Source organism: Thamnophis elegans, chromosome 8, assembly GCF_009769535.1.
Source record: "Thamnophis elegans isolate rThaEle1 chromosome 8, rThaEle1.pri, whole genome shotgun sequence".
NCBI lineage: Eukaryota > Metazoa > Chordata > Lepidosauria > Squamata > Colubridae > Thamnophis > Thamnophis elegans.
Window position 1 is genome coordinate 13,930,558 of NC_045548.1, and position 14,288 is coordinate 13,944,845.

A 14,288-nucleotide genomic window follows, 5' to 3' on the forward strand; every position below is an offset into this window, starting at 1 on the left:
AAGCTGGGCTACATATTGTATAATAAGCATGTTACATTTGTTAATTAGTATGACAATGTTATTAATGATGATTCAAGAGTTTTTAAAAGCACAAAATTTATTTGTTCACTTCTTGAAAGCAATCAGTGGGGCTGTCAATCATTTTATGTTGCTCATAGAATTTTATTAAAAGTGAGAGGACTAGACATTGTAATTCCTCTATAACACTCCTTTTTTTCTACCAATTCCTCCATTTTTATATCTACAAAATTATATAATAATGATGGGAAAAGGGAATAATTCTGTGGTGTCTTTGATTCATACCTTTAACAATAAGCCACTTAGAGGTACACTCAAATTTACTGCTCAATGGAGTGCAAACCAAAAGCAAATAAAGGACACTAATGTTACTGAACATTACACTTCTTACTTATGTTAGATATATATTTTCATTATTTTATACATACTTCTGTAAACTTGAAAAAAAATGTGGCAAAATATAGCATACATACAGCACAAATTCTGTCAACACAACAGTCTCCTCCTACACATGCATATGCAATTTCACTAGCAGGTTTAGAGGAAATCTCTAAAACCCAATAGCAGGAAAAAAGGGAATATGCAGCAGGAAAAAAGACAGACAAACTCCCATGGATGGCCAGTTCTATAAAGACAACAAAAAAATCCATTGTATTGTTTTGGTTAAGTGTTTTATGAAAAGTTTCTTATTAAAATAAAGCATAACGTATCTATTTACATGTATATAAGTATGCAATTCTCACTGGATTAAATAGTAAACTCAATCTTACTGATCTTCAGAAGATCCTTCAAAATTGTCAAAGCAGAAACATATAGTATTACTAAAAGGGAAAGAGAAAACATTATATTAAATGCGGTAGCTAATTTTGAATGATCAATATATGTTATACACCTTCACTTTAAAATATAATATTCTAAATATTTAAAACTATATGAACTGTATTTTTCTTTAAGTCCATTTTAAATGTTTCCTAACCAATAAACTATCTGCATAGACAGATTGCATCTTTCTGTCGACACTGTAAGACCACTAGATGTCAATCCTCCCTTAATATTCCATTTTTTCCTTCTCAGAAAAGAGTATATTTAAAAACCAGACAGCGTAATACCAACTGTTACAAAATAAAGGGATGGTGGTGGAAGAGAAGAGATAAAAAAATATTTATAGCACAAACCTGCAAGAGAGATAATGTTCTAACCTCCAGCTATCCCCAGCCTATGGGTCTCCAGATGGGCTAGGAGTGCAATTGTTGGGAATTACTTGAAGCTCCAATCCCAACATATTTGGAAAACATTTCTGTATAGTTTATATGACATAAGGTAGTCTTTATTGATCAGGTGGTATATGAACAATTTGTACCCTTAGCACAGATCCTCTTTACTAATAGTTCAACAGTAAGGGATATCATCTTTCAGGAAATGCAGATTAAATTAGCCATGCTAAACTATTAGGGTTAGATTCATAAAACTAGTCAGTTTTTTTTAAATTGACAAATACAGCAGCTTCTGTACTACTACTGTTGGCAAGAAAGCTACCTGGTTGTATCTATTAAATCAACCACACTTAACTTGAAGGCTTCATTTTTTAATGAAATGAATTTAATTACAGTCTAGTGCTTTATGCTACTACAACTGTTTTTGTGAATTACCATGTGATAATATGGCTGTCATTGTTTGACTTTCTGTGATCCATTTCCTCGATCTCTAGTATAACCATAACCCCAAATTTCCAAGCTGTTATATATGTACTTACAGGTAAATCAGATAAAGTAGACTGTGCTCCATGAAAGCTTATTCTGTATTTTATAAAAGGTAAATGTTTCCCTCGCGTATATGTGCAAGTTGTTCCCAACTCTAGGGGGCGGTGCTCATCTCCATTTCAAAGACGAAGAGCCAGCACTGTCCGAAGATGGTCATGTGGCTGGCATGACTAAACACCGAAGGCGCACAGAACGCTGTTACCTTCCCACCAAAGGTGGTCCCTATTTTTCTACTTGCATTTTTTACGTGCTTTCGAACTGCTAGGTTGGCAGAAGCTGGGACAAGTAATGGGAGCTCACTCCATTACGCAGCAGTAAGGATTTAAACCGCTGAACTTCCGGTCTTTCTGATCGACAAGCTCAGCATCTTAGCCACTGAGCCACCCTTATCTGTATTTTATTAGTGAGTCTTTAAGACCACTAAGGTAAAGGCCTTACCACCCAGGCCATCCTATTTCCTTTTTATCCTTCCCCTTCCCAGCAAAATAACTGAATACTTGTGAAACATCTGCTGCTGAGTCCACTTGATTGGTCTCCTGGTTGATGCTTTCTCCTCCATTTTGCACATGTATCAATAACTAATGGAATTTTCATACATGTGCAAAATGGATGCTAATTCAATAGGCATTTTACAGATACCTTCCTTCCAATGTCTGTTAAATGGGTGTTTTACTGTAATATCATCCTGCAGTCGAAGTTTTGTCTATTCCAAATTAAAATATATTCCTTAAAAATAAGTTCTGCTGGGATACATAACCTGGTAACCAAAAGTTTAGAGTAGAAGTGTCATTCAAGGGTTAATTATGATGGGAGCTGAAATCCTACATATTTAGTCCAACCCCTACCTATTTTAGGAAGAATATGTTTCCTAATATCTTCAACTGCATCCCAAAAGATGGCTGCTCCTTAAGCAGTGCAAAATGTTGAATATTTATATTTGCTTTAATGTAACCTTTTATCAAATTCTGAATCCATTTTAGTTATTTTAATGGATTTGTCAGGTGTGCTCAGTTCCCTGAAAATTGAAAACTCAAGAAAGGCAATTTATCTTTTCTCTTCTCTTCTCTTGTAATTATAGCCAAGAAATTTGTAAGAGCCTCCCCACCCCCTTGAATAATCCAACCAGCAATGCTGATAAAATACTAATGAGCTTTGTCAAGAGTCTAATTGTATTCCTGCTCATCCTGAGCTTACCACCTGCCTCACTTTGCTATTGGAAAGGGAAAAAAATCCACAAATCTCTATATAAAATTCAGTGGTATCCTAAGTTACAGTATTATAAACAGTACAGTGTTAAAAAAAAAGATTGGCCAGCAAAATTTGACATATTGAGAGCATGTTGTGGATGCTTTCACAGAATGACTTCCTATTTATCCCAGAATAGCTGCCTGGGGAAGGGGATGTCAGGAAGGCTTTGGTATTGCTGAATTGTTATCTGATTTTTGTTGTTGTTTTTTGTTCTCTGAAGGCTAGGCAAATGAAGGGTGGAAACTTTCCTCTTTATTTCCCTGTTAAGCCTCCTGGCTCAAACTCTGCAAAAGCTTCCCCCAACTTTTGACATGACATAATAAAGATTCTTATCTAGCTATGTATTAGGATTAAGTCAGTTGAAACAGTTGATTGCCCTCTGTCAAAATTGAGACCCCTTTTTTATATATGTGTCAGTTTAATTAGTTTTTCTTTTCCTCTCTTTTGTCATGAGTTAATGAAGTTGCTTTATGCTTTTGCCTAGTAGGTAGGCGATAGTGTTCATATAACCACTCCCCCTCCCAAGTAATTCTGACCTATAATTCTAACTACAATATGCAATGCAATACAATGAGGGGTATGTATCTATGAATTGAATATCAATTTATATTAAGTATTAATTGGAAACTTTTTATAATGTTGAAAGAAATGTCCTTCTGGGTTCAGCTCCAAGTGGGGAAGAAGACACTGGAGACATGGAGGCTGCTTGGAAAGATGGTTTATTGGTGGACAGGACCACGTGGCTTGAGCCCTGAACAGAAAAGGTGATCACATGCTTCAACGTTGGCGGAGAAGAAGAGAAGGGGGTGAGGAAGGGGCTTGCTAGGCTTTTTATAACCTGTTTAGTCCCACCTCTCTGTTTCCTCTTCCTGTGTAAGAAATGTATTCTGATTGGTTGTCAGACTCCCATGGGGCCATGCAGGGGCTACTCTCTAGGCTGTGTTTTGAATCCAGGTGTGGATAAGTTCTCAGATGCCATGTGTTCAGTCGAGTAAAGTTCCAATATTATCATGCCTTTCTGCCGTAGCTGCTGGTGAAATCTTTATTATGTAAAGTGACTAGCCTGGCCGTGTCAATGGCCCATTAACAAAGTGGGGATGGGCAGGAAGCTACAGGCAAATATTCTGTCTTTTAAAACATGTTTCTTTTCACATCCAAAGAAATATTCTGCCTTTTCAATATTTCCTAGGATATTTCATTTTTCTGGGAGAGGGCTGGATGATAACTTCCCACAATAAGAAATAAAGATTGTGCTACTATCAAGCACTGAAAAATAATACATTTTGTTCATACTATAGTTTAACTAACAACAGTGAATGGAAGGACAAAGGGAATAGCCATCTTGTTGGGTGTTTAACTCATTCTGTTAGTCTTTTTTCCTGTCCTTTCTATTTCCCATTCTATCAAACGATTAAAGATAAACGTTTCAAATGTTTGCAATATAAACATCTGTGGAACAGAATAGGAGATGAATAAACAGCTATTCAGGATTATTTATATTTTTTACTGGTTGCTGAATGACTTTTTGCCTAAAGGATTTGAGAGTTTTTCTTCTGCTTGGCACATATTCAGCAAAAATCAGAAATGTAAACTAAATGTGGCTAAGTGACCATTCACTTAACAGAAAGGGTTTTATTCTTTCCTGGTTTTGTTTACATATTTTACCATTATTACATGCTTGGGTGGGGAGAAGATTGAATTAATTCATATGATTATGAATTAGGGTGGTGTGTTTTAAGAGAAGTGGGTAATTTAAGCTAGGCACTTTTCTGGGTCCCTTTAAATTATCTCTTTAATGTATCTTTTAAGACCTCGTGCCTGCCGTACTCATGACACGTGGAGAAGAAACAAACTTACTCCATATTTATGTAAGAAAATATGCATGCTTCTTCATTCAAGGCTGGGTAGACAATACATCTGAAATAGAAGCAAATGAAAAACCAGTATGTGGATTATAGTAGCTAACTCTTGAAGGATCATGTTGCCTTTCCTATATTTTCCCTTCCTAGATCAATCAAGTCAAAGTTGAGAACACATTGACTTCAGAAAAGTGTCTCATGAGCAAAAGACAAACTACATGCACTCTTTCCATTATGATATTTTAACTTCCAACGTATTTATCTGAAGCTACACACAAGCTTGCATGCGCATACTGTGGTATTTAAAGTTTGTTCATGGATACACAAAAATGAACAAATAAGACTGCACAAACATTAATGGTTGCTATCACTGATGTAAACAGAGGCTACATTAAATGTTTATTTTACTGTGTATGTGTGCAGGCTTTTTGTGTGTAGGAATATCTAATCATAGCATTGGATAAGGGAAGATTTTCCTTCAAGTAAAGTTTGTGGGATTACAAACAATGATTGTCCCTTCCAGGCCTGGAGAAAGAGGGCAATGTGAAGCTCCTTATACACAAAATTGTGAAGCCCCTGTAATATATTGGATCTCTCTTCCTCTATTCCTGACAATCACAGCATGATTCTGATCTTGCAAAACCTTAAGTAGATTTTTGGAATTCTGTCATACATTTGGAAGATCACCAGCACTATTTGTTCTTTTAAAAGCGATAACTGTTCCTGTTCTTAAAACAAATGCTGTTTTTTAAGTGGAGGCTGACACTGTAGTACCAGAAAGATTTAAAAAACCAATGCTTCCCTCCTCTAGCACAGAAGAATTATTACTCTAAGCCAGGGATTTCCAAACTTGGGAACTTTTAAGACTTGTGGACTTCAACTCCCAGAATTCCTCAGCCAGCCATGATGGCTGAGGAACCATGGGAATTGAAGTCCACAAGTTTAAAGTTGCCAAGTTTGGAGAGCCCTGTTCTAGTGAACAGAATGCATTTTTTAAAAACCTAGGCTAAAGTGGGCTGGGCCCAGAACCCTAAAGGCCAGATCACATATATGACAGTAAAATTACCATATGTTTTATGTAAGGTAAACTAGAAATGCTCTAAGAAACACATTCACGAAGGAAAAACACACTGAACCTTCTTCTTAATCCATCCTGTGGCTTATTACAATTGGTAAATCCAGTATTATAGTGTGCAAACCATAAATTACATACTACATCTTAATTAAAAAATAATAATAATCCAAGGCTTAGTTCAGAATGGCAATATACATATACTGTCCCTTCTGCCAACACAGAAAAGTTAAACAGGAAAATAAAACCAGATAATTTAAAAATAATCTTGGGCAGAAATGTTGGTAAATGCAAGGAAGTACTTGCAACATGATGAAAACCAAGCTGGAGACCATAGGATTACATTGTTAATCCCATTTATTGGATGAAACATAAGCCAAATTCACGAACAATAGATGGTTTGTGAAATCTACCCTAGTGTGCCTACGTAAATTCAAATTGTCATCGAATACAGTCTATATTCTATTCAAATATAGTGTGAACAGTGATCCCTTGCTTCTGATTCTACTTCTCCAAAGTATTATTGTACACATCTTAACAAATTGGGGGAAGGGGGGGTGAATCCTCAGGAAGATACATAGAAAAAATATAAATTATAACATGATAAAACAAATAGATGATGAAATTATTTGACTGTTCTAAAACATGTTTTTGAGCTTTGCAGAATTTTTTTGGCCAGCAGAGTACTGCAGGAGGCCGTCCAGGCCAAAAACTGGCAAGGGGAGGACGTGTGCCCCCATGGCCCGTTTTAGCTGGCAGAGTGCTGCAGGAGTCATCCGTCCTATCCCCCACTCCCCCCATCAGCCCACTAAGAACTACAATGCTGATTCAGCCATCGAAAAATCCAGTTTGACACCCTTGTTCTAGAGTATTTTAATGGAGGTACGTTATATACCATGGCCGTAAAATTAATAAGATATGACTAGAAATGTGTATACTCCAAGTGGATTTTTTATTTTCAGTCTGAACACTTTTTATTGGTAGCATTTACACAATTATAAAATGTAACTTAATTGGAAATCTCACTTTGTTCAGTTCAATTTTATGCACACTTAGAATGCATTTTGAACTGAATGGAACTTTTACTTCCAAATAAATCTACAAAGGATTGTCCTGAAAGAAACAACTGAAGAAGTTCTTATTAACTAGGTTTAGGCATGTAATATACTCCAAAATAACTTTGTCATATAGTATGATTCACATATAGTGTGAAGAACAGCGATATGTTAGCACAATCTTTATTTATGGATTGTATACAACCTAATGATGCTGATATAGTACATGAAAGAAATAGTGCTGACAGTGATTAAGTAAAGTTGAAACTGTCCAAAAGGCTTTGAGTGATTCAGGTATTTTTTTTTTCTTAACAGCTTTAAATTTAACGTTCTATAGTTCTAGCTGGCTCACAAATGTCAGACTTCATTACCTAGTGAAAAGATTGATCTGTTTATATCTATTTGTATTTCACACTCTGCTACAAAATCTCTCTCTGCTGTGCTAATCTTGCTGGCACTCCAAATATCTGACATCAGAAAATAAATGAATTTCCCAGAGTAGAAAATTCAACAGGACATTGTAAAACCATTTTGACCTCCTGCAAAGAACGTGTGCTAATGTCTACTATCGGTAAAGGACTGGTAATACATTGAAAATTTAATGATGCTTCCTTGACAGCGGTGCAAATGAATTAGTGCCAGAAAGAGAGAACTGTCATTGTTTATTGAATACCTTATAATTTTGCTGTCAGTGGAACAGTTTAGAATTGTGCCCTTATTTGATTATGCATGGGAAAGGGAAAAAAACGAAGAATAAAGTTGCAAAGGAAAGACAAATGATAGATAGGTACAGCCAAGAAAGATAGGAGTGGAAAAATAAAATATAGCTAGCTGTTTTATGATCAATAATATAAACTTGATCCTGGCAGTAACCCATTGAATGAGGATAAAGTAGGCACTTTGTTCATGGATTAGTCATCTATTTAACCAAGATATACATTGAGCTGGGGGGGGGGGGGAGGAGACAGGAAGAAAATCTTCAGAGGAACATGTTAATCAGATGACCAAACCAGCAACATATAATAAATATATGTTGCTGGTTTAGATTAACATGTTTCTTTCTAGTATCACATACCTGCACAAAAAGCCACAAGAAACAACTGTTGGGAACACGTCAGAGAAAGAGGCACCAAGCAGAATTGGATCAAGAAGCCAATATTTATAATACAAATTATTCAGGATAAAACAAAACATTAGATGAACAACTCAGATTTGTCTAGGAAATCATAGAGTTATGACTTATTTGGGAATAAGCTATAATAACTTAATTATGGTTTACATCTAGGTAGACGTGAGTAATTCTTCTGTTAGTGGCTTATGTTGGATGCTTTAAGCTTGTAATATGTACTAAGAAGACCTTGCAGGTTGCAGTCTTTTTTTTTTGTTCAATTTTTGAGAAAATTTCATGTGCAGTCTTCAATAAATGGGCAGGAAATTTTTTCTGCATTTTTGTCAGGAATTGCTGTCTGTTCAATTAGACACACATTTTGGCATGTGGATAAATACCAACATTGTAAATCATAGGATTATTATTCACTAATCACATTAACACATTATACATGTAATCATCTATAACAAAAAAGCAGACATAAATACTAAATCAGCAAATTCTTAAGTTTTTTTATCTTTGATAATATTGACCACAATAAAGTAAAAAGAAATACTTACATAAACACATGACATAATATAATACTGATCTAGTGATTATTATGAATATATTTTTTCAGATGCAGTAATAAGGCAACAAATCTTCTACCTTCAAAAGTAGAAGAATAAAAATATGATGCCTAACATTTATCCTTTCAAATATTTTGGCAAGGTTATCTAGTTTGATAGTAAAAAAATTATAAGAAGAAACTGCAGCAAACATCAAGATCTCAAACTAGATTGAGTTGATTATACAACGCATCACAATATTTCACAGTCATTTAATCTTATTTCATACTCAGATTGGGTTCCTATATATAAATGGTTTGCAGACCACAATAGTCAGGAATTGTACAACACACCTAGAGATAGCCTAAGGTTGGAGAAAGCTATTCTAGAGGTATTGGGAAACAAACATGCTCTGGTATCATGATAGGTCCCAGTTAGTATGATTTCTCTGTCAACAACCTCCCTAAGATACAGACACCTCAACCCTACAGCTCTCAGCTCTTCCAACAGACGGGGGCCAGGATGTGGAATTCTGCTATGATTGCCATTTCATTTGTATGTTGATAATGTGATAAGTTGAGAGGAAAGCTATGATGAACCTAGACAGCATATAGAGACATCAGCTTGCTGACAAAGGTCCATCTAGTCAAAGCTATGGCTTTCCCAGTAGTAATGTAGAGCTGTGAAGAGTTGGACCATAAGGAAGTCTGAGTGGGGGAAAAATTGATGCTTTCGAATTGTGGTGTTGCAGAAGACTGTTGAGTCTCCCTTGGACTGCAAGGAGGTCAAATCAGTCAATCCTAAAGGAAGTCAACCTTGACTGTTCTTTAGAGGGACAGATACTGAAACTGAAGCTCAAATAGCTTGGCCACCTAATGAGAAGAGAGGACTCATTGGAAAAGCCCCTGATGCTGGAAAAGACTGAAGGCAAAAGGAGAGGCAGACAAGAGAGGATATGGTTAGACATCATTGAACGTGAATTTGGACAAACTCCAGGAGACAGTGGAGGACAAGGGGAGCCTGGCATGCTGTGGTCCGTTGGGTTGTGAATATAGTTTTCTGTGTTTTTATTTCTGTGTGCTACCTATAGTTCCCCTGGGTAGATGAAGAGTTATATACATTTGTTAAATAAATACACACACACATACACATAGACACACCAAAAATCAAACACCACCCCTTAGCATAATTTAAAAATCCTGTTACAAAACTGACCTGTTACACATTTTAAGGAAGCAACTGGAACTCCCTGCCTTCAGAAAATGTAATGTGGAAGGTTAAAGTACAAATTTGGCATGAACTAGAATTTCACCCAAATCTATAAAATATTTTCCAGGGCATATCAAGGGTATCATAGTGCATCATACTTGGAAGACACAAAATTAAGGTGAGCTGCTCCAGAGCTTATAAAAAGCTTTAAAAAGTTTAAGTGTCAGCAATGGGCAAAGGAATTGAGGTATTTGCTACATCTTAAATTACCAACTATCATCAAATTGCTACTTGTACGTCTGTGAAAACAGTATTTAAAAGCTACTTCTGAATCAGCCAAAAGCAGCAGAAGAGTTTTAGTACCAACATAAAAAAGCAATATAATAAATCCATTTCATTTTTCCCCTAATGAAGCGTAAGTTACAGGAATAAATCTGAAAATATATCACTATGCTTTAGACAATTCTTTCAAACTCCACATTGTTAGTATCACTTCAGGAATGCTTGAGATTAAACAGTTTTCTGTTTATTATTATTAGCTGAAGAATGCTGGGTGCAAAGTTAGTGCCTCCCAAGTTCCTAAAACCGGTCCTACTTTGTTAATACGTTTTTTCCCTGTAAGAATTCGAGTCCAGTCCAGGCTCTAAACATCCTCAGAAATCTGAATAGCATCATATTTAATAAAGCCTGCTTTTTCTGTACACCGCTCCAGCTGGGTAAGTTGTAAACATCTTGCCGAAGTACTCAATGAAGTGAAGTTGGATTGTAAGCGAGGGTAAAATGAAATAAATATTGCATTGCATGCACGACCCTTCAGGGGTTGCTCGGATCCAGCCTCACTTAATGGGTCGGGGCTGCTTTTCAAGAAGCGTTAAGCACCTTAAAAAGCAGCTTTTCTTTAAAAAAAAAAAAAAAGATGGTGGGAATGGGAGCAGAGGGCAAGGGAGGGATCTTTCCCCCACCTCCAGGCTTAGTAAACCTGAAACCAGCAGATGGCCCCCGATCTCTCTCCGTAGCTTGCTGCTAGATTCTGCAATTCGTGGGAACGAAGGAGGGACCAAAGGGAGAGCCGCCAGTGTCCTTTATATGCACGTTCCGGCTCCCTGCCTGGTTTGTGCGCATGGAATCTCTGAGCTAACGCCGGGCTGGCGAAGGGTAAAAAAATCCCCTTCTGCCTAGGCGAGCTTTCTCGCCCAAACTCCAGCATTTCTCGGGCGGACGCTCAGACCGCGGCTGCCTCTCGCGAGGGGAAGAAGGAGGCCGTCGCTTGGCTGGGAGCGGGCTGCGTGGGTGCCCGAAGGGAAGCCCCCCGGCCCGGGGCTGGGGTCCGCCAGAACCAGGAATGCCGCCAGCGCCGCCTCCACCCACGCCTTCCGCTCGCACCTCAGGCCGGGAGGTGGCTGCGTGAGGCTGGAGGGAAGCCGGGCAGGAGAGAGGGAAGCTCGTCCGCGGCCAGGAAGGAGGAAAGAGGAAAAAGCGAAAGCGAGGAGCGCAGACGCAGCAGGGGGAAAAAAAGGAGAGCCGAGCCGCGCGAAGGCGGTCTGGGCTGCGGTCTTCTCCCCTCGCGAAGCCTTGCTCCGCCTGCAGCTGAGATGAAGAGGCGCCGTGCAGCAATAACCTTGTAACTCTCCCTCGGCTTTCCGATCTTTTTAAATCCACCCCCCCCCCCGGTCCTCCTCCTCCTCGGAAAGCGGCGGGGAGACCAGCACCAGCAGGATTGCGGGGCCCTTTTCCTCCTCCTCCTCCTTTTCTAAACAGCTGATCGGGATCCGTTCGCCTAGCCTAGCCTGAGGCGGGGGCACCTAGGGAAGGTGAGGGCGGAGAGCGGGAAACGCGAGCAATTGTCACCAGCAAGCAACACGTTCGCCTCCCGGCTCGCGCTCCGAAGAGGGAAGGCAAAGCCCCCAGCAAGGATGACCGAAGAGAGCGCGGACGTTCCCAAAGAGTTGCTGGGTAAGCATGTGCGCTTCCTCTCTCTTCTCCCCTCTTCGGGGGAACCGTGGACACCGGAGCGCGGGAGATTGGAAGCGGGGGGGGGGGGGGGAGGCTAAGCCCTTTCCCGACAGCGATCCCGAGGTGAGGGATGAAATGCGTCCCCCCCGCCCCAACCTGGCTTAGCCCCGCACTCTTGTTATCCTTTGCGTGAAATGCTCTACGGGGACGGAGGGCGTGGCGGGAAAGATAAGGGCTGGCTGAAGCGGAGGCGCCCTTTGGCTCTCTCTGTTCCTGGAAGAGGTTTACTTGGGGTTGAGGGGGGGGAGAGACGCGAGCAAGAGGGAGATTGCGCAGCCTTTGCAAAATCTCGGTAATAAAGTAGGCAAATGGAGCGGAACGCTTGGCGTCTGTAAGGAAACTTAAGTGTAACCGCTGTGAAGCCCTCGAGGCGGTGCTGAAGGCGGCTCGCTCCTCCGGGCCGAGGTTTCTACTCCTTTCACGTCTGAATGGCGACGAGCCAGAGGGAGAAAACTGACAGCCCTGGGGGCTCACGTTTGCCCCCAGGGGCTTTCCATTGGTTCCAGTCGTTGGTGATATCTTCCTTTCCCGCCTCAGTCGAATGGCTTGGGAGCTTTCTCCCATAGAAAACGCGGGCAGAGGTTTTCCTTAACTAGGAACCCTCGGCTGTACTTCTCCCGCCGGACAAATCATGATTTAGGGCAACTGGTTGCAGTGCTTCAGGGGGTGTAAAGGCCAAGAAGGAAGCTTGTCAAAGCATCTGTTGCTAGTCCCACTGTGGAGGGGATCATCTTCACCTACCTCTTGTTATGAAAAGGAATTGCTGATGGGCAGATCCGGTGTTCTTGGCTGTTTTCACCTTGCTTAATTAAAGCAACGTTTCCTCTGTTATTTAAAAAAAGGATCCACTGCATTAAAACCTTTTCAGGAGCTTTGCTTATTGTAGGCTTGCATATGCTTTCCTGTAGTCCAAAATCAGGGCAGCTGGTGAATATATGATGCTGCCAAAATAATTAAGTATGCATCATGTCTTTTCCTGTACTGATTACTGTAATTTACTTTCATATTGTTTGTTGCGCTTCTTGTTATGCCAAATTCTGAGGATGCTTGTCGAGCAGATTAAAACCATGCTAAATTCTGGGTCATAAAAATGCATTGATTTTGCATTGCTTGCTCAAATATGTGTACAGGCTAAATATTTCGGAAGGGTGCTCTGATTGCCTCGCTCATTTCTATGTTTACCTGGGGGAAGAAGTCTCACTGATTCAGTGGAGCTTTCCCACAAGCAAATATATGTACAGTATAGGTTTTCAGACATTGTGAGAGGATGGCTGTTCACCTTCCAAAGGCAGCACATTATTTTGCCTAGGTATGCACCATTTGCTACTTTTCTTCCTTTCCCACTTGTGTAATACTCGTGGTAATAGATATAGAATGGCTGTTTCTTAATGGAAGCTCTCCAACTAGATTTACCTGGAAATGTTAAATTTTAACCTGACTATTACAATAAAAGGATTTGAAATATATTTATATAAAGGAGCATGGTAGTAGAGTGAAGGCACAGTCTAATTTATTCCAGTTTACCACAGTAAACAGAACACTGCCCAGGAAATAGACTGAATTTTGATTGTGCAGGCACGCATGCAGCAGAACTTGGGGGGAAATTTTCTTAGCTTCCAACTGTGTGCCAATAGCAATAGCAATAGCAGTTAGACTTATATACCGCTTCATAGGGCTTTCAGCCCTCTCTAAGCGGTTTACAGAGTCAGCATATTGCCCCCACAGTCTGGGTCCTCATTTCACCCACCTCGGAAGGATGGAAGGCTGAGTCAACCTTGAGCCGGTGAGATTAGAACCGCTGAACTGCAGATAACAGTCAGCTGAAGTGGCCTGCAGTACTGCACTCTAACCACTGCGCCACCTTGGCAATGTGTAGTGTGGCCCATTTACTTCCTTGTAGAATTCTGTGGAATCTATAACAAATCCTCATCTGGTTATGCACAGATTGTTGATTTAAAACATATCAAAATGTGACTAATATAAAACTGAGCTTGTTATATATCTGTGTTATTAGTTGAGCAATACATTGTTAAATCATTCTATAAGCAGATTTGCTGATATGGAAAATATGCTCAAAATATCTCAAGAACGCTGAATGGGTATAATGAATAGATGATGCTAAATAAGAGCTTCATTGAAAATCTGGTGGTACATATGTAGTTAATTAAATACACAGTAAATGGATCAGATGGGAAAACATGCTTTTTATAAATGGATCAGATGGGGAAAAACCATTTCCAAGTGAATGTGTGAGCTTGCTTTGAATATTGCGGAAAAGTTACTTTATATATGTTGTAATTGGATTTAAACTCATTCAGAATAATTGAGTGGAGAATAACTTGGAGTAGAAGTAATTATATATTCATTAGATTCTTAGACCATTGTAATCATGTGCACG

The 14,288-nt window shown here is 39.4% G+C and overlaps 1 protein-coding gene across 2 annotated transcripts in view; it reads left to right on the plus strand.

Moving 5' to 3' along the window:
- The first annotated feature begins 10,856 nt into the window (after positions 1 to 10,856).
- The window catches only part of CARMIL1 (capping protein regulator and myosin 1 linker 1), a 136,374-nt gene continuing 132,942 nt past the window's right edge, over positions 10,857 to 14,288 (plus strand). The window contains exon 1 of one of the 2 annotated variants that reach the window (XM_032222768.1): positions 10,857 to 11,830. In XM_032222768.1, coding sequence (XP_032078659.1) covers positions 11,791 to 11,830 — 40 coding nt within the window. In that variant the 5' untranslated portion in view covers positions 10,857 to 11,790. Of the gene's footprint in view, positions 11,831 to 12,153; positions 12,183 to 14,288 lie in introns of those variants that run through there. The other variant, XM_032222769.1, reaches the window with a different exon arrangement.